Here is a 27,942-nt window from a genome sequence, read left to right on the forward strand (position 1 = left end):
TTATCTAGTACTTGGTAGTCAGCATCGGCTGATCATGCGGAAAGGGGTCCGCCCATGCCTTTTGGCTAGGTGCACCATGTTGAGCCTTGCCCCTGTCAGGAGCCTCGCATTCTATAAGGTCAGGGTAGAGTCCTACTTCTTTGGGAGGTGGACTGGAGGCACACCCTTGAGTAGACTTTTTTGTGTGTTTCACATTTTTTTTGTACACTTTGTTTTTGAGCACCACTGCAGATCATCCGTTTGCCGCCCGCGCTATATCTGAATGATGGCTACAGCACGGTCGTCCAGTTCTAGGAGGAGCTGTATATGATGGCTTCCCATGATTGCGCTGGGTGCAGTCGATGTGGACACACCGATCACAGATTGAGGTAAAGAGCCAATCAGCGGCCCTTTACCACGTGATCAGCTGTGTCCAATCACAGCTGATCATGATGTCAAGAGAAGCCGGTTACCGGCTCTCTTCGCCGCGCCTTCTCACGCTGTCAGTGTGTGGAGAAGAGGAGGAAAGAGCTGATAATCGGCACCTGAAAAAGTGCATTCACTGCTGCCAATCATTGCCCACCACTGCTGCCAATCATTGCCCACCACCACTGCTGCCAATCAGTGCCCACCAGTGTCTCCTCATCAATGTCAACTATCCGTGCCACCTATCGGTGCATCTTCATCAGAGCGGCCTATCAGTGTTGCCCCATCAGCGCACATCAGTGAAGAAGAAACATTACCTGTTTGCAAAATTATATACACAAACTATGAAAGTTTTTTTGTTTTTTTCCAAAGTTTTCGGTATTCATTTATTTAGCAATAAATAAAAAACCCAGTGGTGATTAAATACCACCAAAAGAAAGCTCTATTTGTGTGAAAAAAAAAATGATAAAAATTAATTCGAGTAAAGTGTTGCATGACCGCGCAATTGCCATTCAAAGTGTGACATTGCTGAAAATTGGCCTGGGCGGGAAAGAGGGTAAAAGTGCCCAGTGGGCAAGTGTTTAAAAAAAAGTGAGTGCAGGCCAGTGGAGGAGGTTTGAACCTGGGCATGGTTCAGTTCAGCTGTACCCAGTGTGAGTGCACCCTAAGACACCTTGCACCCTATTTAGTTATCTCTCTAAAGGAGAAACTCTCATGCCGCGTACACACAATCGGAATTTCGGCTAGCAAAAGTCCGATGAGAGCTTTTCCTTGGAAAATGCGACCGTGTGTATGCTCCATCGGAATTTAAGAAAATTTGGAAAGCTGCGCCAATGGTCCTATTCCATATTAAAAAAACAAAAAGAGATATAAATAAGGAATTAATAGCACACACAGAAAGTGAATATGTGTTGCCCAAACAAAATATTTTGCATTAACTTTACACAAATACAACCACAAAAAATTATGAAAGGTGTAAAAATAACATATAGCAGCTTGCAGAACGCTGGGATTGAAAGATAAAGTCCAATATATCCGTGCTTATCAAAACACTGCGGTGAATCCAAACTAAACTGCAAACGAGTGCCCGTCACCAGAAATCGGATGCGCTTACCAGATGCAGGTAAAATAATAGCCTTAATGATATTTAGCCGAGACAAATTATAATCTCATCACGATTCCACTATCACCATTATATGGCAGCATCACAGCACTAAAAAAACTTTGAATGTCAGCAATCGGGTGTATCTCCAACGTCAACCCCAGAAAGAAAAAAATACCTCCATAGCGTAAAACCATTCACATAATTTATTAAAGATTTAAATATCGCACTTACATAAGGAATTCTTAAAACAGCATCAGATCATAGAAAGCCGGCCGGCATTCGAAAAAGCGTCCCGTCCTCCCCTCGTAAAGCGTGGTGGCGTCACTGCGTACCTTCCCAGACGCGTTTCGTCATAGGTGACGTTATCAATGGGGAACGGGCAACGCAGCGACGCACCACCATTTATACCCAGACCTCATTCCGAGATGCAAGGTCCGGCCTACACCGCCATCTTAACTGATGGCAAAAAACTAATAGTTCCATATTGAAGAAGGGAAAAAAGATAAAAAAAAAAAAAAAGGCATATTGTAACCTGGCTCACGATGACAGAATCACAACATCCAATTGAGACTGTGAAAAAAACAAAGAGGAAATCATAATAACTTTGACAATAGATAAACCATGTCTCAAATAAAAATCTAAAAACCGGTGTAACTAAATATGAAATAGCTCAGTGTATATATATATATATATATATATATATATATATATATAGAATCCTCTATATAAAAAATCGATATATGTAAAAAATTAATTGAACTTAAATCTAGTGTAAAAATGTGCATATGTGAAAGATAAATTAATATCCTCGCATAAACTTAATAATATTATATATAAAAAAAATTTTTTTTAAATATATAAGAATTTTTTATATATATATTAAATGAAAAAATAATAATACAAAAATATTCATACAAAAATATGTGTAAGTATGCTCATACCTTAAATTAAATAGTGTGTATATATAAAATTTAGGTGAAAAAATAATGACCCACAGAATGTGTGTACAGTCATTAGTACACACATTTTGATGGTGTTTAAGGCCCATCTCGCATCTCAGAGCGGGTTTACATAGACCCAGTAGCATTAAACAAGCCCATATCACAGAGCAGGTTTACATAGAAATAGTAAAATCGAACATACCCATATCACATTTAACAGTAAACAGAACTGGCATAACTGGTAAAAGAGACAGATTCAGGAATTGTCTATGAAGGCATTAATATCGGTATCAATGTTCAATCCATATGGGGTATATGATTTTAAACGGTGGATCCAGGACATCTCAAGTCTTGAAATCCCTATCACCAAAGAGCTACCGCGCCAATGGGGCATAAATTTATCTATTCCCAAAAATAGGATATTCGAAGGATCCTTGTTATGCGCCTCCAGGTAATGCTTGGACACGGGATGTTTGGGGAACCCTATCAATATGTTTGTGATGTGCTCGTTCAAGCGCACCTGTAATGGGCGCTTGGTCCGTCCCACATACTGCAATCCACAGGGACACTGTAACATATAAACTACCCCAGTAGTAGAACATGTGATGCAAGGTTTGATGACATGATTCAGCCCTGTGACTGTACTAACGAATGAAGTAGTACATCTACACGGGCTTGAGTTTAAGGAACAGACTCTACATCTTCCACATTTATAGAAGCCAGTTAACTGATCAAAGAAACCCCTACTCCTCGATGGCGGATCAATGACATTAGGGGCCAAACGGTTTTGCAATGACGGGGCACCTCTAAAAACTATTCTCGGTCTCTCGGGAACCACCTGTTTCAATACTGTATCGTTGCTAACAATATGCCAGTGTTTGTTAACAAGTTGTTTTATATTCCTCTGTTGAATAGAATAAGTGGTCACAAAGGGAACACACCCCTGGATATTGTTAGCACGTGGACATTTCTCAGCAAGTAGTTTATGTCTACTCATACTGGTCACTTTTCTGTCAGACAAAAAATCTAGCTGATAACCCTTCTCAAAGAACCTTGTGGTAAGAGTCTCTGCCTGTGACAGGAATTCTCCTACCTCTGAGCAATTCCGTCTCAGTCTTATGTATTGGCTTAATCCCAAGGGCCCCGCGCACTCCAATTTTATATTATCTGCCCAAATTACATAAGAACTCTGTCTGCCCCCCGGGACGACCCATAGTTAGTGGGATTGATTCCATCACGTCCCGTGTGGGCAGGTATATAGATTCTTATTTACAACCGTTGGTTCAGGAAACGCCCTCTTTTGTTAAGGATTCAAGACATATTATTAATATGTTGGCAAATATTTCTGCCAAACCTGGAATTTGGATGGTTACAGCTGATGTTACATCACTGTATACCTTCATTCCACACAATTTGGGGTTTGAAGCAGTCCATACATATTTAGATAGAGATTCTGGCCTCTCTGGTGAGCAAGTGACTTTCATTATGTGCTTACTTGAATTCGCGGCCTCACACAATTATTTTTGGTTCGGCAATCAATTCTGCAGGCAAGTTAAGGGAGGCGCTATGGGGGCTAAATATGCCCCCAGTCTTGCGAACCTTTTAATGGCCCGGTGGGAGGAGGACGTCATCTATGCCCATAATATACCACAAATAGTCCTATGGGCTAGGTATATTGATGACGTCCTCCTCCTATGGGATGGTAGTGACCATGACCTGAAAGAGTTTCTAGAATCCTTAAATATTAACCAAAGGGGCATACGACTCAATTACGAAATGAGTCAATCTGAGATTCACTTCTTGGATCTTGTCATAACTGTGAAAGAAGAACTCTTTGTTACTTCTACGTACGGATAGGAACTCTTTCATTCCCACTGATAGATGTCATTACACCCCTTGGCTCAAGTCAATCCCGAAAAGCCAATACATAAGACTGAGACGGAATTGCTCAGAGGTAGGAGAATTCCTGTCACAGGCAGAGACTCTTACCACAAGGTTCCTTGAGAAGGGTTATCAGCTAGATTTTTTGTCTGACACTATCAGAAAAGTGACCAGTATGAGTAGACATGAATTACTTGCTGAGAAATGTCCACGTGCTAACAATATCCAGGGGTGTGTTCCCTTTGTGACCACTTATTCTATTCAGCAGAGGAATATAAAACAACTTGTTAACAAACACTGGCATATTGTTAGCAACGATACAGTATTGAAACAGGTGGTTCCCGAGAGACCGAGAATAGTTTTTAGAGGTGCCCCGTCATTGCGAAACCGTTTGGCCCCTAATGTCATTGATCCGCCATCGAGGAGTAGGGGTTTCTTTGATCAGTTAACTGGCTTCTATAAATGTGGAAGATGTAGAGTCTGTTCCTTAAACTCAAACCCATGTAGACGTACTACTTCATTCGTTAGTACAACCACAGGGCTGAATCATGTCATCAAACCTTGCATCACATGTTCTACTACTGGGGTAGTTTATATGTTACAGTGTCCCTGTGGATTGCAGTATGTGGGACGGACCAAGCGCCCATTACAGGTGCGCTTGAACGAGCACATCACAAACATATTGATAGGGTTCCCCAAACATCCCGTGTCCAAGCATTACCTGGAGGCGCATAACAAGGATCCTTCGAATATCCTATTTTTGGGAATAGATAAATTTATGCCCCATTGGCGCGGTAGCTCTTTGGTGATAGGGATTTCAAGACTTGAGATGTCCTGGATCCACCGTTTAAAATCATATACCCCATATGGATTGAACATTGATACCGATATTAATGCCTTCATAGACAATTCCTGAATCTGTCTCTTACCAGTTATGCCAGTTCTGTTTACTGTTAAATGTGATATGGGTATGTTCGATTTTACTATTTCTATGTAAACCTGCTCTGTGATATGGGCTTGTTTAATGCTACTGGGTCTATGTAAACCCGCTCTGAGATGCGAGATGGGCCTTAAACACCATCAAAATGTGTGTACTAATGACTGTACACACATTCTGTGGGTCATTAATTTTTCACCTAAATTTTATATATACACACTATTTAATTTAAGGTATGAGCATATTTACACATATTTTTGTATTATTATTTTTTCATTTAATATATATAAAAAAAATTATTATATATTTTAAAAAAAACTTTTTATATATAATATTATTAAGTTTATGAGAGGATATTAATTTATCTTTCACATATGCACATTTTTACACTAGATTTAAGTTCAATAAATTTTTTACATATATCAATTTTTTATATAGAGGATTCTATATATATATATATATATATATATATATATATATATATATATATATATATATATATACACTGAGCTATTTCATATTTAGTTACACCGGTTTTTACATTTTTATTTGAGACATGGTTTATCTATTGTCAAAGTTATTATGATTTCCTCTTTGTTTTTTTCACAGTCTCAATTGGATGTTGTGATTCTGTCATCGTGAGCCAGGTTACAATATGCCTTTTTTTTTTTTGTTTATCTTTTTTCCCTTCTTCAATATGGAACTATTAGTTTTTTGCCATCAGTTAAGATGGCGGTGTAGGCTGGACCTTGCATCTCGGAATGAGGTCTGGGTATAAATGGTGGTGCGTCGCTGCGTTGCCCGTTCCCCATTGATAACGTCACCTATGACGAAACGCGTCTGGGAAGGTACGCAGTGACGCCACCACGCTTTATGGGGGGAGGACGGACGCTTTTTCGAATGCCGGCTGGCTTTCTATGATCTGATGCTGTTTTAAGAATTCCTTATGTAAGTGCGATATTTAAATCTTTAATAAATTATGTGAATGGTTTTACACTATGGAGGTATTTTTTTCTTTCTGGGGTTGACGTTGGAGATACACCCGATTGCTGACATTCAAAGTTTTTTAGTGCTGTGATGCTGCCATATAACGGTGATAGTGGAATCGTGATGAGATTATAATCTGTCTCGGCTAAATATCATTAAGGCTATTATTTTACCTGCATCTGGTAAGCGCATCCGATTTCTGGTGACGGGCACTCGTTTGCAGTTTTGTTTGGATTCACCGTGGTGTTTTGATAAGCACGGATATATTGGACTTTATCTTTCAATCCCAGCATTCTGCAAGCTGCTATATGTTATTTTTACACCTTTCTTCATTTTTTGTGGTTGTATTTGTGTAAAGTTAATGCAAAATATTTGGTTTGGGCAACACATATTCACTTTCTGTGTGTGCTATTAATTCATTATTTATATCTCTTTTTGTTTTTTTAATATGGAATAGGACCATTGGCGCAGCTTTCCAAATTTTCTTATATTCATGCTAGTGTGTGCAGCCTTTATATATATATTTTTTTATCCTTATGTTTTAATATTTTGTATGTTCTTTTTTAATAGCTATACTTTTTTCCTGAGCGCAGTTTATTTTTATTTGCTCCATCGGAATTTAGCTGGCCGAATTCCCACCAACAAAAATTTGATAGCTCAATGTTCTCAATTTTTCAGACGGAAAAACTTTCTATCGGAAATTCCAATCGTGTGTATGCAATTCCCACACGCAAAAACTCACGCATGCTCAGATTCAACTACGAGACAGAAGCTATTGGCTACTGGGTATTGAACTTCCTTTTTCTAGTCCCGTTGTACGTGTTGTACGTCACCGCGTTCTTGGCAGTCGGAATTTGGTATGACTGTGTGTATGCAAGACAGCTTGAGCGAAATCCAGTCGGAATTCCGTTGGGAAAACCATCAGAGCTTTTTCCGACCAAAATTCCGTGCGTACGCGGCATCAGTGCAGTGAACTGTAATGTACACACGATCGCACATTCTGAAAACAAAATCCATGGGATTTTCTCAGAGGGATGTTGGCACAAACTTGTCTTGCATACACACGGTCACGCAATGTTATCGGAAATTCCCAACGTCAAGAACGCGGTAACGCGCGACGAGCCGAGAAAATTGAAGTTCAATAGTCAGTGCGGCTCTTCTGCTTGATTCCGAGCATGCGTGGAACTTTGTGCATCGGAATTGTGTACACACAATCGCAATTTCCGACAACGGATTTCGTTGACGGAAAATTTGAGATCCAGATCTCAAATTTTGTGTGTCGGAAATTCCGATGGAAAATGTCTGATGGAGCCTACACACGGTCGGAATTTCCGACAAAATGGCTCTCATCTAACATTTTCTGGTGGAAAATCCGACTGTGTGTACGCGGCATAAGTCGTTGTAGGAGATTCCTTGAACTCCAACAGACTTCCTTCAAAGGCAGTGTGCCAATTACATAAACAGGGAGAGGAGGATTTGGGAAAACGTATCTGCAGGCTCTTGGCATGGTTGTAGGGAAGAGCATCTGAGGCTTTGCTGTATCAGGCCTTGCTGCAGGTTGAAACGGGAGTTTGCTGACTTGTCATTCTAGTGTTATAACATGTGAATTTAATATATTTATTTCTTCCCATCACTAACAGATTATTTTTTACAGCTTTATCTACCTATGGGCATACCCATTAAAGGGCTGTGACTTCTAGCACCCAATCTGCAGCCAGCTTTGTCCTGACTGCTCCGTATTGGTAAAAGCGGGATTCTGCTTGCTATGAGTGATAGCACTTTGTACAATAAGCCGAGCTGTCCCCCCGATGTTTTCTAGTCCCTGTTTTCCCGCAGTACCCTTCCCCCCACCCCCATCCCCATATATCTGTCTGTGTGTGCTTCTCTGTCTCATGTCTCTCTCATCTGTCACAAGCCCCGGCCGTCTTTCGAATCCGCATGGTCCACTTTTTTGGTGGTAAGAATTTAATATCTGTAGATTTAACACATGAAAGAGACTTGCTAATACCCTGACCTCCCCTGGTAGACCGATCGAAAAGACTGACCAGTTTTATACTTTGTAGTACTAACTAGGGATTCATGAAGGGTCCTTTACTGAGCGCTGTGTCCCACCTCCTTCCATAAATACCGATGGCACTGACAAAAAAAAAAACGCCTATCCAATTTTTTTTTTAACTAATGTGACCTCTCCGTCCTTGCTTAAAGGAAAAAAAAGTTTTACTTTGTTCACTTAATATTTTAAAAAAATTTCCTAAATTTGCTTACAATACATTTTTTAAATTTCTAAAAACCAAAACTGCCTCCTCATTCCCAAAACCAAAACCGCCTCCTCATTCCCAAGTCCCGCTACAAATCTAAGGGAGAACGAAGATTCGCAAAGGACCACGGCTATGGAACACTCTTCCCACGAACATCCGCTTGGAAGAAAACCATTGGGGCGTCAGAAAAAAACTCAAGACCCGCCTCTTCTAAGAAGCAGGACAATACAGGACGGACCAAGCGCCTTGAGGCGATTCAGTTCGCATTTGCAGCACTATACAAATCGTTCAAATGCAAACTATATAGTGTATAGATTATTACATGTCATAAAATATCCCTATGTACCAACATTCTTCCATATAATTCTCTAATATTATAAAAAAAAAAAAAAAATCTGGTCTTTAACCGCTTCCCGACCGGCGCACGACGATGTACGTCGGCAGAATGGCACGGACAGGCAAATTGGCGTACAGGTACGTCCATTTGAAATTGCCGCAGTGCCATCACGACGGCGCGCGTACGTGCCAGTCGGGACCCCCGTGAGTCCGACCGCGGTTCCCGCGGACTCGATCGCCGTGGGGATACCCGCGATTGTCTCACGGGGAAGCTGAACGGGGAGATGCGGAAGTAAACAGCATCTCCCCGTTCTGCCTAGCAACAAGTGATACTGATCTCTGCTCCCTGTGATTGGAGCAGTGTTCTCTAACACACAGCCACACCCCCCACAATTAGTAACACGCCCCTAGGATGCACTTAACCCCTACACTGCCACCCCCTGGTTAACCCCTTCACTGCCAGTGTCATTTGCACATTCACACAGAAATCGGTGCATTTGTATAGCACTGATTGCTGTATAAATGACAATGGTCCCAAAAATGTCCGATGTGTCCGGCATAATGTCGCAATCGCAATAAAAATCGCTGATTGCCGCTATTATTAGTAAAAAAAAAAAAATTATAAAAATTCCATGAACTATCCCCTATTTTGTAAACGCTATAAATTTTACGCAAACCAATCAATAATTGCTTATTGCGATTTTTTTTTTCTTTACCAAAAATATGTAGAAGAATACGTATCGGCCTAAACTGAGGGGAAAAAATAATTTTTATATATTTTTTGGGGATATTTATTATAGAAAAAAGTAAAAAATAATGCGTTTTTTTCAAAATTGTCGCTCTTTTTTTGTTTATAGCGCAAAAAATAAAAGCCGCAGAGGTGATCAAATACCACCAAAAGAAAGATCTATTTGTGGGGGGAAAAATGGACATCAATTTTGTTTAGAAGCCACGTCGCACGACCGCGCAATTGTCAGTTAAAGCGACGCAGTGCCGAAAACGCAAAAAAGTGGTCTGGTCATTGGCCAGCAAAATGGTCCAGGGCTGAAAGTGGTTAAAGCTACCCATTGATTACAAAAAGTTTTTATTACGTCAAAATTAAAAGTTTTAAGGTTTTGCAGAATTAAACTGATCGTGATTTCTACCTCTTAAAATTGCCAATCGTATTCCTCCTATTATCAACCCACCGACCTAGCAATGGATTGTAATTAACATGCACCACAAACGTTCATCCCAATATGGTGAAATCCAACACATCAAATAGATTCATATGGTGGGACAACCAGATATAAAATAAACTTAAACTCTTTTTGAAATAATATCAGAACATATATAATAATATATTTTATATATATATATATATATATATATTATATATAATTATATTATATATATATATATATATATATATATTATAAAAGTTTAAACTAGGAAGAGGGGTTATCTTGGTTTACCTGCACAATAAACGCTTTATAATGTACATAAAGTACGTTTGGCGTGTTCTTCAAATAATTGCTCTAGTCACTTAGGCTGCAATCACGGAGTGGAAAGAACTGAAGTAAATAATATCTCTTAGTTTTACCATATTTCAGGTACATTTTGCATTTATTATAAAACATATATTAAATGTTATTGGTGCTTCCTGTGCTGAAATAAGCAGTCATGCTTTTATGAGAGGTTACCGATTGAAAAAAAAAAGAAATGTCCTTGGCTAAACTTCCACAGTGAGGTTTGTCTTGAAGGAGCGAAATAGACTTGAGGGGGTCAGTTTTAATAGGCTGTGTCAACCAATCATTTTGCAGATGTCATTGCCGATCTCCTGAACTTTGCTTAAATCTATGCCACCGTCACAGCCTCTCTGAGGGATGCTGTGTATTATTAATGCATGCATGTCCTCTCCACATTCAATGCCAGCATCCAGATAGGGCCAGGGCCACATTTCTGCATCGTCATGTGCTGTAGCCTGAGGATGCCAGCGGTGGCACACAGCCACCCACCTATCCTGGCAGTATCCAGCTATGACCAGGGCTGGATTTCATCTTTGGCAGAAACCATGAAATCAGACCGAGACGAGAAGTACAGTTAAATCACACTTGTTTAATATTAAAAGTAAATAGAACAAACGTAGTCGAAACGTAGCCAGAGCCAAGAACTGGATAGCAGACAAGCCAAACGTCAGGGAGCCGGAGATGAGTGTAGTAAAATAGCAAGCAGGATCTGGAGACAGAAGGGATATCAGCCAAGCAAGACTTTTAACAGGAATTCAGGAAATAGTCTGTGATGTTGACTAAGGTGAAGGCAGAGATCATCTGGGCTGGATGGCTTAAGTAGGCAGCGCTGACGAGCAGGATATCATCAACAGCTGAGTATCTGTGGAGAGATAAGAGCTGGTAATTAGCTGACAGCTGAGTGGCCAGCTCAGAAGGAAGGGCTGAGCCCAGTCCTGACAGGTTTTGGGTTGGCCAGGGGGTCACACAGCTGCCCCCTCCCCTTCTATTACAGAAAGGACCAGGGTCAGATTTTGGCATCATCAACTTATACTGTGGCCAATGGCGGCACACAGACGCATTCTTCTCCACTGGTATCCTGCTAGGACCAGGAATTCCAGCATGTGATCTAGGGTTGCCAGGGGTGTCACACAGCCAACCCTTCTTCTATTACAGGTAGGACCAAGGCCAGATTTCTGCATCATTAACATATTAGGGCTGCCAAGGGCAGCACATAGCCACCCACCTTCCCTGGCAGTATCTGGCCAGGACCAGGGCTGGATTTCATCTTTGCCAATGTATAATGTGGTCTAAGGCTGCCAGGGGTGTCACACAACTGCCTTTTCTATTACAGATAGGACCAGGGCCAGATTTCTGCATCATCAACTTATGCTGTGGCCTAGGGCTGCCAAGGGTGGCACACAGAAACCTACCTCCCCACTGGTATCCTGCTAGTACAAGGGATGTATTTCATCCAAGCCAGCGTTCAATGTGGTCAAAGACTACCAGGGGTGTAACACTGCCACCCCTTCTTCTATTACAGATCGGACCAGAGCCAGGTTCATGCATCATCAACATATTAGGACTGCCAGGGGTGACACAAAGATTCCCACCTCGCCACCGGTATCCAGCTAGGATTAGAGCCGGATTTCATCATTGCCAACATCTATTGGCTTGTAAAATTCCTGGCAGCCCTAGACCACAAGGCAGATGATGCAAAGATTTGGCCCTGGTCCTAGCTGGATGCTGCCAGGGGAGGTGGGTTGGTGTGTGCTGCCCCTGGTATCCTTAGTCCACAGTGCATGTTGATGCAGAAATGTGGCCCTGGTCCTATCTGGATGCAAACGGAAAATGTATTGAACATGTGATAAATTGTACATGGTGACACTTGGAGAGGCCGTGATAGTGGTAAAGATCTTAGCAAGGTTTAGGAAACATGGCTCCAGCAAAACTATGCAATGACATCTGGGAAATGATAGGTTGATACAGCCCATTAACCACCTCTGATGCTACCGGAGTGGTGTCATGTCGAATACCAACATTTGCGTCCCACACTTTAGAAACACTACATGAGAGAAAAAATGGCAGTCATTTTCCAACGCCCCCTTTTAATATAACCAAGAAACTAGTCTTTTGCTCCCATGAGGCATTACGACTCTTTTCCCCCACCCAGCCAACAGATATAGCCAACCCTTCGTGGTCCCGTTCTTTGGCCTTCTACAGCCATGGCGGTTTCCTGTTCCATTAAACACTTGTGGAAATACACTATATGGCCAAATGTAAGTGTACTCCCCTTCAAATGATGGACTTTATGAAGCTCAGGTACTGTTAATACTACAACATTCAAAAACATTGTAGACAATTGTGTAATTCCAACCTTGTGGAAAAAGTTTGGGGAAGACTCTTTTGTTCTAGCATGACTATGCCCCTGTGTACAAATCCAGCTCCATAAAGACATGGATTGATGGGTTTGGTGTGGAGGAACTCCTTTGTCCTTCACAGAGCCCCAACCTCAACCCTACCGATAAGCTTTTCTGATGAATTGGGAACACTGAATGTAAGCCAGGTCTTCTCACCTAGCATCAGTACCTGACCGCGCCAATGTCCTTTTGGCTAAATAGTTACAAGTTTAAATAAAAAGGAAGAGTGGAGGGTGTTACACCATGAAGGAGGGGGTTCCATATTGAGGGCCATATTTGTGGAATAGGATCCCCAAGAAGTAGTCAGATGTCCACAAACATTTAGCCATATAGTGTGCCTCTCTCACAGCGCTCAGTGAAGCACCTAACTAGTTTCTTATAGTAATCTGAATACATTTATATCTAATTCCGTTTTATTTTCTCTTTAGTGTCTTCACAGATAGATCCTAGATCTCTAACATAGCTCAACTCATGAATATTGTAGCTCGTTAGACCTTTTCTTTTTCACTTTCTAATGATTCTTTATCCTACAGGATACTTTAAAGCCCAAGTCTCTGTTTAAATAACAATTTGCCTTGACTTCATTCTTTCTGATGAACCCGTCTGCTAAACTAACAACGTTTTAATTTTCAGGAAAAAAAAATTTTTTATGGATTAAAAAAAGGAAAGGATGTGACTCTACCACCCAATATGGAAAGTTGGGTAGATGCTAGAGAGTTAAGCCGGCCATACGTGGATTGAAATGCAGCCATGTCAGCAGAGACTTGCCAAATTTCAATGCAAGTATGGGGGCACTGGTTGTACAGAAGTTGTTCTATCAATCGACGTCTGTACAACCAGCCTGTCAGATGATTGGCATCCGATTTGCACCGCTGGCTATAGCCAGCACTACTGATCAGTGTATTCTGATGGCAGGCAAGTCTCCCTGCCGTCTAAACCACAATAGCTCAGCAGGTGTGATTCTTCCATCCACCTCAAATGTGTGCATGGGGGAATCGGGTATTTTTTTTTTTGTTCAACTCACTGGTTGAACAAACAAAAACCCAAAAAAGTGAATCCTCTATGGGCTACTTAAATCTCCTGACAGTATCTTCTATCTCTAAAAAACAATGGGATGAGATCCCTGTGCTGGCTTTCCAGGTCTGAACACCTGCTGTGCCTATTATGAGGGGTTCACACCATCCCTGCCCTGAGTTCCCAGGTCTGAACACCTGCTGTGCCCCATATGAGGGGCTTCACTATCTCTGAGTGGAGTTCCCAGGTCTGTACATCTGCTGTCTCCATTATGAGGAGTTCCCACCATCCCAGTGTTGAGTTCCCAGGTCTGTACACCTGCTGTATCCATTATGAGGGGTTCCCACCATCCCTGCCCTGAGTTCCCTGGTCTGAACACCTGCTGTACCCATTATGAGGGCTTCCCACCATCCCTGTCCTAAGTTCCCTGGTCTAATCACCTGCTGTGCCCATTATGAGGGGTTCTCACCACATCCCTGTGTTGAGTTCCCAGTAATACGCACCCGCTGTGCATATTATACAGGGCCCCTACCATACCTGCCCTCAGTTCTTGTGTCTACACTCCTACCATGCCCATTATGTGGGGTTCCCACCATTTTGCACAGAATTCCCCGGTCTGTACACCTGCTGTGCCCATTATGAGGGCTTCCCACCATCCTTTTCCTGAGTATCTGGATCTGAACACTTGCTATGCATCTTATGAGGGCCTCCCATCAATTGTGCTAGATGTGATGAACACTGCATTTTTATGTTTGTATGTTTAAAGGACATTCTTGAAAAGTAGAGAAATGTTGAACTGGAGGAACATAATGCAGTTCACCAACTTGCTGTGGCTCATACATCGTACGCAGGGCACCATGCTAGCTGTGATATGACCTTTGCATGCGTCCCTCAGCCAAGTAGAACTGATCTTGTCCTTGCGTCTTCTCACAGAGGTCTAATTAGCCGGTGTTCCAGCATGGAGAGAGTCACCGAAGGTAGAAGCTAATTGGGCAAGAAATGTCCGTAGTTAGCTGTGTGTCCTCAGTCTGGGAAATGTCACTAATTGGCTGGGTACCACTTTACTAGGCGGTACTCTGAGATATATAGTGTTCTCATCATGGACCAAGCAGAAAGTGGAGGCTGATAACATAACACCAACCATTGTGCAAAGCGTGTCATACCTGGTGCAATCTATAGAACAGGGGCGTACTGGACACGTCCTGTGTACGTTGGTGATGTTTTGTTTGCGTGTAAGCGGTAGGACTAGTTTTCACAACTGGGTAAGGTATTCCTAATTGATCTGCATGTACAATATCTTGCTGTGATATTGGCAGCATTAACCGTAACAAAGGCAGCATTTGTTTTAGGCGATACGGTTAAAAAGTTGAGAGTTTGAATGTCCAGCAAACTGCTCAGTAAGGCCTAGTTTACAGTTGCAGTCAAGGGAGTGGTAAAAATAGGCAACTGAGCTGCAGTTTTCAACCCCCCACCCCCCCCCCCCTTCTTAAGCTGCTGCCATGATGCTTAGCTTCATGACTGCTGAAAAAATGATATCCCTTGTCACATTCGGCACCTCTAATCGTGACTCGTTCAGGTGAATAGGGTTGTGCCTCAACCACATTCAATGTACACTTACAGGGGTTAAAACAGGATGGTGAGAGGGAGACCTATCACCTCCCCAACCATTTGTCAAATGCCCTCTGAAAAATGATTCATGGTGGATTGCTCTTCAGAGTGTGATGGAATCCTCTATAAATGGACCTCTTATATTGTGATTGATGAGGATCTCAAAAATGTCAGACGTTGTTGACGTTGTTTTAAGTCCTATGCTCCATCATGTTTACCTTGCTGTGGTTGTTTGATGGATGTGGATTCCCCAGCTCTGCTCTGGGCGAGTCCTCGATTGTGTCCTCCAGTGGAAGTAGGATTGTCCTCCATCATGGCCGAGTGGGGTTCTGCTGCCACTTAGTCTTGTGAATGATTTGATATAACCTTAGTCTGATTATTCATTTTTTTAAAAGAGGTATTGAAGTATCTAATATAACTTCCTGAAGTCCATCCATGGTATACGCTCAGAGGCCCCAGTGATTTGGGTTCTTGCCCGAGTATTGACTGTGCCATTCACCTGCTCTACCTTCTACTTCCCGCAGAGCACGAGAAGCACCGGCTATGCAAGAGTGCCGACTACATGAACCTCCATTTCAAGGTGAAGTGGCTGTACAATGAGTATGTCCGAGACCTGCCGGCCATGAAGGACAAAGTGCCTGAATATCCCGCGTAAGTTCAATGCTCACCTTGTCCTCGCTTGTGGAAGTCTACACGTTATTAGTATTTGGTGGATTCCGGTGTATATACTGTACGATCCTCTGACAAGTTCTCTTTCATGTCTTCTATGTAGGTGGTTTGAGCAGTTTGTCATGCAGTGGTTGGATGAGAACGAGGAGGTCTCCCTGGAATTCCTACATGGGGCTCTGGAGAGGGACAAGAAAGACGGGGTATGTCGCCACACACGGGTCACCTGCGGGGTATTGTAGAGATCATGTTGATATAATCGCACACATAGGTTGGACTTGATGGACTTGTGTCTTTTTTCAACCTCACCTACTATGTAACTATGTTTTCAGATCAACTACCTTTCCTGTTCTACCCCCTCTGCAGCAATTATTATTCTTTTCCTTTATTTGTATTCTGATCTCTCTATGAATTTTCTGTCCGCTTGTGTCTGTATCAGATCTGTTTGCTGTGCAGTTTTCACCTGCAGAGCACTGGACTGAGACACCCAGGGATATATAGTTTCTTCATAGGAAGTGTCAGTTCTCACACTACAGACAGATGTCATGCATTCAAGCAGAAGTAAACCCATAGATTACCAGTTTAAAAAAAACTGTTACATTTCCGCCACATGTCACATTGCTTGTGTTGTCAACCAAACTGTCAAAGCATCCAATGGTTGGTGTCATAACTGATCGCATGTGCAGCATCATGGCAGTTGATTAAACAGAGGCCAAGCTTCCTTGGCTTAAAATGATAGGAGGGTTTGCTTCCAGTTTAACTGCTTGCCGACCTGGCACAGTACATATACTGCAGCGGGGTGGCAGCTACAGGCACAGCGACTGGTACACAGCGCTGCCTGTTCCCGGTGGTTACAGGTGCATGCTTGCTCCTACTCCCCTGTGATTTGACACAGTGGGAGTTCTTCAAGAGATGCTGGCCAATGATTCATGGCTGGGACCTTCTGATCGGTTGTGTCAAATGACAGCCTAAAGCCCTGTGTTTAGAAGCAACAGAGAGCTCTATACAGAGGGAATGATCGCTTTGTTTCTTTTCCCTGCAAAGCAGGGAAAAAAAACAAATCGATGTATAGTAAAAAGCCAAACACATTAACACACAACCCCTTGATTGTCCTTAGATGGTAACCCCTTCCTAGTGAGCGTCATTAGTACAGTGACAATGTATAGAATTATCACTGATCGTATTTTTAGTGTCAGTGGCAGTTAGTCGGTTCCCAAAGTGTCAGTTAGTGTCAGACTTTCCGCCGCATTTTTTTTTTTTTTTTACCGAAGACATGTAGCAGAATACATTTTGGTCTAAATTCATGAAGAAATTTTATTTTATTTTAATTTATTGGATATATTCTATAGCAAAAAGTAAAATATATATATATTAATTTATATATATATATAATTTTTTTAGTCAACATTTTCTGTCTTCTTTCGTTTATATACAAAAACATACAAACAACCCAGCGGTGATCAAAGGATATAAATTCAGTTTGGGTACAGCCTTGCATGACTGCGCATCAAAATGATCAGTTTTTTTTTGTTTATAGCACAAAATAATTAAAACCGCAGAGGTGATCACATATCACCAAAAGAAGGCTTTATTTGTGGGGAAAAAAGGACATAGATTACATACAGTATATATATATATATATATATATATATATATATATATATATAATTTTTTTTTTTTTTATGTGGGAAAGTTCCCCCAAAAGGGTTTAGCAGCCAAGTAAGTAATAGATACACTTAGAAAAATCTGTTCTTTGTTAAGTTATTAGCATACAATGTTTCCACAATGGTTAAAATATGAGCACTGATGGGGGCATGCCCAAAAGTGTAGAGGATGCAAACACAAAATTGTACATAACATTACATGCCAAAAATGTCTAATGTATGACAGTCTGATGCATTTCAACCCATTTGATTGGGGTCTTCTTCAGGGGTCCACTGACAAGTGTCGACCCATTTGATTGGGGTCTTCTTCAGAGGTTAGGTTTGCTGCAAAGAAACTGCATTTAGCACATCAGATTGAAAAATGAATAAATGATTGTATATACGCAAAGTGGCCATCTCACATAATTGGGGCATTGGTGTCTTTTTCCCATGAGATATATATATATATATATATATATATATATATATATATATATATATATATATATATATATATATATATATATAAATATTATTATTATTACTATATATATATTTTTTTTTTTTGATACAACCTTGCACGGCTGCGCATTTTTTAGGTAAAAAGAACACAGTACCAAATCAGAAAAATGGCCTGGTCATGGGTAAATCTTCTGGAGGTCAAGTGGTTAAGAATTCTATCATGCCCCTAGTCCAAACTATCTATACTAGAACTATCTGCATACTGTAACTGGATTTTAAATCTGACTTTAGACAGCATCCAAAGAAACCAAAACTCGCAGTCGGTGTATTTACTGATTCATCCATTTCCACCCTTCCCCCCAGTCCATGAGCTTTAACTGTGTTTTTCCTATTTTCCAAGAAACGTCCGTATTTTCTGTACAGGGCCCCCGTTTGGATCCTGGTGGCCATCAGTAATGAGCACACAAACCTCTGATTGGATGTCAAATCTGATTTACAGGAAGTAATTGGCTCTTTGTAATACGGTCATTTCATGTAGCTGTCATTGCTGTGTAATTGCATTGCCCGGTTAATCGCAGGTACAGCTCCTTCATTTCTTGGCTGCAGGCTACTCACGTACACCAGAGCTGGTCAGGCCTGTGGTTCCTAATCATCATCCTAAAAATAATGCAGAAGGTATCTGAGAAAAGAGGCGTTTGGGAAAAATACACAACACAGCGGCAGATGATCCTGAAGTAAAGCCGACTGTTTGGCACTTAATAGCCCAGAAAAAAACAGATTCTACATAACACCGTCCATTGTAGTCTTTATACAATTCATGCCAACCTCCAGGCCTTCCCTTCAGTCTTGCACAGTTGTGCTGGTTCCTCTCCTGGACTGAGATTACTACGATTTCACTGCACACTGGGAGCTTCTCCCAGTGTGCAGTAGGAGTTGCAGTCAGATAGAGCCCACCTCATTTCCTGGTTGGAGGACATCCATCCATCCATTCTGTCCATCATGGATGATTCAGCATCGCACGTGGATGTGTATTTGTCTAGCGCCTTTCAGGATCCAGCCAGGCCAGAACTTTCCCAGCCAGCCAGGGCCAGGACTTAGCCCAACCAGCCAGCTGGGGCCAGGACTTAGCCCAGTCAGCTGGGGCCAGGACTTAGCCCAGCCAGCCAGCTGGGTCCAGGACATAGCCCGGCCAGCCGGGGCCAGGATTTAGCCCGGCCAGACGGGGCCAGGACTTAGCATCGCACGTGGATGTGTATTTGTCTAGCGCCTTTCAGGATCCAGCCCACTACTTGTATTGGGTCTGACGGCTTTTAAATGGAGTTACAATAAAAAAAGGTGGAATATCCACGCTACTGTGCCAGAACTTTGCCCAGCCAGCCGGGCCAGAACTTTCCCAGCCAACCAGGGCCAGAACTTTCCCAGCCAGCCGGGGCCAGGACTTAGCCCAGCCAGCCAGCTGGGGCCAGGACTTAGCCCAGCCAGCCAGCTGGGGCCAGGACTTAGCCCAGCCAGCCAGCCAGCTGGGGCCAGGACTTAGCCCGGCCAGCCGGGGCCAGGACTTAGCCCAGCCAGCCGGCCAGCCGGGGCCAGGACTTAGCCCAGCCAGCCGGCCAGCCGGGGCCAGGACTTAGCCCGGCCAGCCGGGGCCAGGACTTAGCCCAGCCAGCCGGCCAGCCGGGGGCAGGACTTAGCCCAGCCAGCCGGCCAGCCGGGGCCAGGACTTATCCCAGCCAGCCGGCCAGCCGGGACCAGGACTTAGCCCAGCCAGCTAGCTGGGGCCGGGACTTAGCCCAGCCAGCTAGCTGGGGCCGGGACTTAGCCCAGCCAGCTAGCTGGGGCCGGGACTTAGCCCAGCTGGCCAGCAGGGGCCGGGACTTAGGCCAGCGGGGGCTGGGACTTAGCCCAGCCAGCCAGCCGGGGCCGGGACTTAGCCCAGCCAGCCAGCCGGGGCCGGGACTTAGCCCAGCCAGCAAGCCGGGGCTGGGACTTAGCCCAGCCAGCGATCCGGGGCCGGGACTTAGCCCAGCCAGCCGGGACCGGGACTTAGCACAGCCAGCCAGGCCCGGGACTTAGCACAGCCAGCCAGCCTGGGCCAGTACTTAGCCAGAACACCTGAGCATCATGGCCTTTTTGTCAGTAGGCCCTTTTGGAAACAGACAGCATGGAATGTTTTGGTTGGTTTTAATATGCTGCACATTAAATACATTTCCTGAAGGCAAATTGTAAGAAAAAAGCCTGTAATGATCACAGCATATTAAACAGGCGAATTCCTGGCAGTGAGTGAAAATGAACTGCGCTCAGCGGGGATTTAATTAACTGAGAATTAAGGAGCAGAATTACAGAATGATTTCCACCCTACTACAGACCTATCTCAGCTTTTACAGAGGCTGCTTTGAAAATCGCGCTTCGGTTTTGTGGAATTGTTACATGGGGAAGTCGGATTCTCAGATGATTAAACCTCAAACATGCTGTGTTCTCAGTGAGAACATCAAGAGTTATTAAGCTTGCCTGAAGGTAATTATTGATGTAACTTTTACCTTTTTATATGCATTCCACCATAGCTATACACATAGATAAAGAATTATGATTACAGGTATTCATTGGTTTGCCTGTTGCAAGAGCAGAACAATAAAGTACAGCATCGATAGATGAGCAGGATAACAGGTGGCATGTATAGCGAGCATATATACATGCTTAACCCTTCCATGACTAGAGGTTATTAAAGTGTAGATGGCAATGCCATTTTCTAGCCATTATAGGATTTTTTTTTTTTAATCCTATATGTTCTTAAGAAAAAAAAAAAGCAAAGCAAATGCTTCAGATAACTAAACCAGAACAAATGCTTTAGATAAACTTTAATACTGTAATTGTCTGATACAGTTCTAGTAGCAAAAAAATATATATAATAATAATATTTTTTTACTACTATAATTGTATGAGACAATTACAATATTAATGTTTATGTAAAGGATCTGTTTTGGTTTTGCATAGCATATTGAATGGTTAGACAGACTGGCCGGCAGATGTTATTACTGTCTTTATCCCTGCTGGGGAAATTACTCTCTTCGTTTGTCTTTATAACCATTGCCACCAGATTTCAAAGTGAAGGAAAACACAACATTTTTAGTTGTCGCTGGAATAGTAATACAAGAAAGCTTTTTCCATGGGTAACCTGAAAAAACTGCTTTTATGGGTTCTCTATCCAAATACTAATACAAAAAGTTTTGGCTTAGATATATTTTAAGTAGAGGCGTATTGCCTTCTACAGACAGCTGAAAAAAGAGTCCGAAGAGGACCTGTGATATCTCATGACCGGGCCAAGGACCTGGGAAGTTGGAACCCAGAGTTGGGCTTTAAAGCAGGGTTTCTTAACCAGGGTTCTGTGGAACCCAAGGGTTCCTCCAATGGTTGCTAGGGGTTTCTTGAGCAATGGCCAATTTTTCCCTCTAAGATAAGTTCCCAGTGGCACCAATGATCTTTTTAGCTATCTGTAGGGGGGGGGGGGAGAATTCTTCCCCAAGATCATAGATGTAAGGAGCACTCTTCCACTGACCATTACACCAATGTATCATGAGTTGTAGATATAGCCATTTTTTAACAGGGGTTCCCTGAGACCAAAAGGTTTTTTCAAGTGTTCCTCTGTGTTGAAAAGGTTGAGAAAGTCTGCTTTAAAGGGACAAGGGTGGGTCAGGATAGTCAGAAATAAAGAAAGCCATGGCAGACCACTGTGGAGTTTTTTTAATGCAACTTGCCTAACTCTAGTTTCAAAGTCATGTTGCACAGGGCATTGTCCGGTGCCAACTTTGACCACCACATATTCAATTTTTTCAGATTTGAAGTCGGGAACTTTAAGTCAAATCCATGTTTGTCAGATCTGAATCTTAACACTAAACATTATTTGCAAAGCTGTTGAATGATCTGGGTTGAGAACAGATCCTTCAGTAACGTTGTCTGCATGTGCATAATTCCTTGCGTAATCTAGGCATTTGACAGTCCCGTCTGTCATATTTGGTCACACATGTGCATTTTCAAATTTAATTTCAAGTTCTCGCTGCCCATACTGGAGCCTGGGCTTGGTGGTTAAGCATGGCTTGAATGTGAATAAGCTGGGTTCCTGTGGATATTAGATCTGATATTTCAGAAGAACTGGACAGTGGTTGGGATGCCGATGCACTGCCCAACATTGCCTATCACAGAAAACATTGCCTAAACCATGAGAAAAGACATGCAAAGAGTATCTGATATTGCCGATGTCAAGAATCCATTAACAGCTGTTTATATCTCCAGTGTTTTCTCTCCGCAGTTCCAGCAAACGTCAGAGCATGCCCTCTTCTCCTGCTCTGTGGTGGACGTGTTCACACAACTCAACCAGAGCTTTGAGATCATTAAGAAACTTGAGTGCCCAGACCCGGTCATCGTGGCCCACTACATGCGCAGGTTTGCCAAGGTCAGTGACCTCTCAGTATTCTGGTATATTGTATCAAGTCTGTCTGAACGTGTTGAGTTGTGGATAATGTTTGTCAGGTGAAAACAGGTACTAATGAGGAATGAGAGAACCAGATTGACAAGGAGGGTTCCAGTTCATCTCAAGGATGTCCAGTAGGGTTGAGTTTAATCTTTTCCGACCACTTAAGTTGGTCTACTCCAAGCTGGTCAAACCATGCCTTTTATACGGCTGGCTGTGTGGACAGGGGCATAGACATGCTAGAACAGAAAGTACTGCCTTCAAGCTTCTACCACAAGGTTGGAAGAGCACAATTGTCCGAACTGTCTTTGTACGCCATAACTGTACCCTTGAATGGACTCCCTGATCAAAATCATCTGGAAGGGTATCTACAAGTTTTTTGCCATGAAATGTACATAGTGTTGGTAGATCCATGCTGCAGAGAAGGACCCTTGCTCTCTATATAGAAGCAGTGGTCTCTTTGCACATGGTCTGACAGCTTCCTACTGAATAAGATTCGTAGTTCTGCACTCAGAAAAGTTGTTCTCCCCCTCTGATTGGTGAGCTCTGGTTATAACTCTGCAAGGGGTGTGTTGGACCTCTGCAGAGAGACCACTGCTCCTGCACAGAGAGAAAGGGTTGTTTTTTTCAGCATATTAGATTTTACGTACCTGTACTATTGCTCTCTGCTGACCTCTTGCTATAATCTTTAGAGCCAGGAAGCAGATGGCACCCCCCACCCCTGGTTATTTTGTTTACCTTTTGCCTGTCTCTCTCTTATTCTTGGCAGACCATCAGTAAAGTCTTGCTGCAGTATTCTGAAATCCTCTCCAAATCCTTCCAGTCGTACTGCTTCAAGGAGAAGCTGGTGAGTAAGAGCACCTTCTGCTGGTAACATAGTAGTATCGTCATGTTTGTGTCTCATGGAATTGGTCGTGTTTAAGTGACACCAACAGATTCCATTTCACTGTAGAATAGTTAGAGGATCCATTTCCACTGGGCATAGCCAAGAATCGAAAAAGTCAACCTTTACCAGTTTAATTCTACAGGATAAATTGGGTTAGAGTGGTATTAGACCGTTTTATTTGGCTTATTTCCTGTTTGACTGTAGAGCTGAGTGAGAGGGTAAGAGATCTTGCAAAGTCTGACAGCTGCTGCCCTGTCAACTATCTCCCAGCTCCTGAGTGTGCAGCACGTGCGGCCAGGCAGTAAACTTAATGCATCCAATGCACACACTTAAGGTCAGTGTCTCAGTATGCAATAAAGCAAAAGATAAAGGTGACAGCCCAACAATCTGTAGCTTTACAAACTAATGGTCAATGGATGGCTTCTACGTTTCTTAATGACAGGTTCCCTTTAACGACATTACTTGACTGAGCACTAATACTTGCAACAGAGCTCAGATGGTTACTGTTGTTATTATTACATTATATTGTCATTGCTTCCACAATTCTTAATACAATTGCTTCTTCTTCTCAGCCTTGCATATTGATGAACAATGTCCAGCAGCTCCGGGTACAACTGGAGAAGATGTTTGAAGCCATGGGTGGAAAGGAGGTATCAGAAACTTTAATCTTGTTGCAAATTTTATATATTTGATTCTCTTCTGTAGCCCTGACCTAGTCCCTGGTACTTCGTAGAAAGCACTGAGCCATTGTGATCAGTTCCTGCCCTGGTGAGCTAATACTCTATCTAATGCAACCTATCTCAACCAGGGTTCCTCCAGAGGTTGCCAGGCTTCCTTGAGAAATTGGCAATTCCTGCCTCTCATATAAGTAACCACTAACACCAATAATCTTTTTATCTATTTGTACAGTGGGATTATTCCTAATTACCCCAAATATATGATGGTCATAATATTGGCTAAAGCAGCCTTTCTTAACCAGGGTTCATGGAAGGCTAGGGTTCCTCCAGAGGTTGCCAAGGGTTCCTTCAGAAATGGGCAATTCCTGCCTCTCACATAAGTAACCACTGGCACCAATGACCTTTTTATCTATTTGTACAGTGGGATTATTCTTAATTATCCCAAATACATAATGGTCATAATATTGGCTAAAGCAGCCTTTCTCGGCCAGGGTTCCATGGAACACAAGGGTTTCTCTAGAGGTTGCAAGGGTTTCCTTGAACAATGAGAAACCTCTGCCTCTCAGCTAAGTTCCCACTGACACCATTAATATTTATCGATACTTGTAACAGAGGAATTCTTCCCAGTGACCACCATTGTAAGCAGCATTCTTCTCAGTGACCCTCACGCTAATGTACTATAGATAAGCTGTAGATATAGTCATTGTTATCAGGGGTTCCTTGAGACTGGAAAGTTGTTTTTGAGGGTTCCTTCATGGTAAAAGGTTGAGAGAGGATGCTCTTTTGTCTTTTTTATAGTCAGATGCAGACTAGTCAACATTGGAAGCCAACCAGTATTTTTATGGCATATTACCGAACACTGCCCTGATGTCCTGCAGAACACACACTGCATGTGTGGCGGGAAAACTTCTGAGATCTTCACCTCTTTTTTGCAATAGGAACATACTGTAAAAGTTCACACTGCTCCTTCCTCCACCTACATAACTTTATTGTGCAAATTACCGCTCAACCCCTTCCTTCGCCTGACATGTTTCACGCCCCACATATGCTAAAAGGTGAGCTTCTGCCTTACCAGCAGAGGTCAGAGTGCTGTTGATTACACTGGGAGAACTGATTTCTCCCAGAGCAGATCTGTGCCCACTCCACCACCACACATGAGGTTGGTGCCTCTACCATCTCTGGGTTGGCCTGGTCCAGAGGGGGGATTAACACACCTAGTATGGTGAGCTTGTTGCCCCCAAAGCTATAATTACCAGTCTTTGTTGCTTTTGTGACCCCCAGCTGGCTGCTCCATGGCACTTTTCAGCTCCATCTAAAATGATATGTTTTATAGCAGCTGATGAACTCTTCCTCCCAAGGGCTTGGAGATATCTCCAGCAGGGAGGCCAGGCTCAGACATTTTGTCAGAATCTTCTCTGCTCCTTTAACTAGCTTGTAAATCTGAAGTGCTGAGTGCTGTTGATTACACTGGGAGAACCAATCTTCCTATGTACACAGTCATCAGCGAGGTTGGTGCCTCTGGATTGGCCTAGCCGGGAGGGGGATAGTCACACCTTGGAGGTGAAGGGTGGGTGGCAATAAGCCATCTGCAAAAGAGATGAGATAAGGGGGGTAAAAGGGGGTATGGAAATGAGAGATTGCAAAATGAGGTTGGGACATGTGTGGAGTTGGGGGCTGGAAAGAGAAAGGGGTAGGGTGGTTTTACGTACAGGTGAGGGGAAATACAAGAGGAGAGGGAAAAAAAGGGTGGGGGCAAGATAAGTTTTAGCAGCAGGGGTAAAAGCGCTCCTAAATGAACCTTTTAACCTGGATATATACTAGTAGAAATTCTTACAAAATTTCTTGCAGAAATTCTTACAAATATTCTTACAACATTCATACAAATATCCTTAGGAAATCTCACAGGAAAATTCTCAGATTATTTGAATATCGTACAAAAATAGTTCAAGATTCCATTTGCTTTTAACATATGATTTTGGAATGAATGGACTTTACCGGCCGCAAACCACATGCACTGTTAGACCCCATACACACTATTTGATTTTCTGCATATTTTTGTCTTCAGATTTACCAAAACCATATATGAGGTCAAGCCTAATGCCCTGTACACACGAGCACATTTTCCATCGGAAAAAAACTTGGATGGTTCAAGCTTGGCTTGCATACACACAAAAGTTCTCTGAACCTTCGACCGTCAAGAACGCGGTGATGCACAACACTACGACAAGCCGAGAAAATTAAGTTCAATGCTTCCGAACATGCGTTGAATTGTTTCCAAGCATGCGTAGGAATTTTGCACGTAGGAATTTGTACAGATGATCAGAATTTCCGATCTGAACTTTTTCCAACCATAAAATAGAGAACCTGCTCTCCATCTTTTGCTGGCTGGAATTCTGCCAGCAAAAGTCCCGATGGAGCATACACACGGTCAGAATTTCTGGCCAAAAACTCACATCTGACATTTGCTGGCAGAATTTCTGATTGTGTGTATGGGGCTTAAGAATTTAAATTTGTATGTAATCAGGCAGGCCCTTGCAATACATTGGGTGCCGCTGTAATTTTGTCAATCTCACCGCTGTTAGCGGTGAGATTGACACTTTCGAGCCCCGTCGGGGGAGCCAGCGCCGAGCTAAGTCGCTTCTCCCGCTCGCTACCCCCAATACATTCCTATGGATGCGCGGCATCTCGTGGGGGCGGCAAGCGCGAAAAGCACAGCTCACAGCGGTGATTTCCAGCGTGATCCCATCGCGCTGGAAACACAATATCGGCAGCACCTACTGTACATGGTTTTGGTAAATCTGAAGACAAAAATATGCAGAAAATCTAATTCTAAGAAATTCGTACCTTCCAGAAAATTTTTCCATCCTGCTCCTTCAAATTTCTTGCCACTACGGTTGAAAATAAACCTCGGGTTGACCCCACCATTGATAGAAAGGATGAACCACCGCTCCAAAGTAATCCTCGAGGACTGAAGCTCTGTCTCCTATTGATGAGCCCCAGGTGCTGACCATAGCCATGAGTAAGCACTGATTACGGTGCGAAACACGTCAGCATTTTCCTGTACCCTGTTATTCTTTTGCTGTGGATTTTTTGATTGTGTTTTGATGTGACCCACGTTGTTTTAATTAAAGATGGGATTTCAAGTCTTTTTCCAGTGTGCGGCTATCCAGAGTTTTGTTCTGCTTGTTTGACCCCACCATTGATTAGAAAAACAAACTAACATTCTTAAAATGAAAAATGTTGAAGAGAATTCTACTAGCAAACACCCAGCTTCACGTTGTCCTAAATGGGCAAACGACAGGGTCCATCCGCATTTGGGCAGAGTGCAGGTGCAAAGAAGAGGTTGTCACTCTTCCAGTTGGCCTAAACCCAAAAATCTGGCTACGTCAAGAACGTTGGTAATTCTCAAAGTTCAAAAACGAAATTCAGTTCAAAAAGGATACCGTTGATGCCGGTTTTAGTACACCACAGCAGCCAATCGGATTGGAGCAGAATTCCAATGAGAAATAACCTTGTAAAAAACCTGCTCGACCACAAAGTTGGTGGCGTTTTATTGCTGCGTCCTTTGTTAGTTTTCCGGAGATTACATTTCAGTCGATTTTTCATTCTTGTCACCCCCAAAGCTATAATTACCAGTCTTTGTGGCCCCCAGCTGGCTGCTCTGTGGCCCTTCTCAGGTCGGTCTAAAATTATATGTTTTTTTGGCGGCTCCTGAACTCTCCTTTCGAGGGACTGCTAAGATGTCTCCAGCGGGGAGCCAGACT

General features: G+C 42.7%; 1 protein-coding gene across 9 annotated transcripts in view; it reads left to right on the top strand.

The window, feature by feature from the left end:
* The window catches only part of UNC13B (unc-13 homolog B), a 626,059-nt gene that overhangs the window by 520,038 nt on the left and 78,079 nt on the right, over window positions 1-27,942 (top strand). For all 9 annotated transcript variants that reach the window (XM_077463165.1, XM_077463167.1, XM_077463166.1 and 6 more), the window contains 5 exons: window positions 15,904-16,030; window positions 16,152-16,248; window positions 22,454-22,597; window positions 23,385-23,462; window positions 24,074-24,151. In XM_077463165.1, coding sequence (XP_077319291.1) covers window positions 15,904-16,030; window positions 16,152-16,248; window positions 22,454-22,597; window positions 23,385-23,462; window positions 24,074-24,151 — 524 coding nt within the window. The remainder of the gene's footprint in view (window positions 1-15,903; window positions 16,031-16,151; window positions 16,249-22,453; window positions 22,598-23,384; window positions 23,463-24,073; window positions 24,152-27,942) is intronic.

Source organism: Lithobates pipiens, unplaced genomic scaffold (assembly GCF_037356315.1).
Source record: "Lithobates pipiens isolate NorthernLeopardFrog02 unplaced genomic scaffold, aLitPip1_a1.2 Scaffold_3, whole genome shotgun sequence".
In the NCBI taxonomy this organism is placed as follows: Eukaryota; Metazoa; Chordata; class Amphibia; order Anura; family Ranidae; genus Lithobates; species Lithobates pipiens.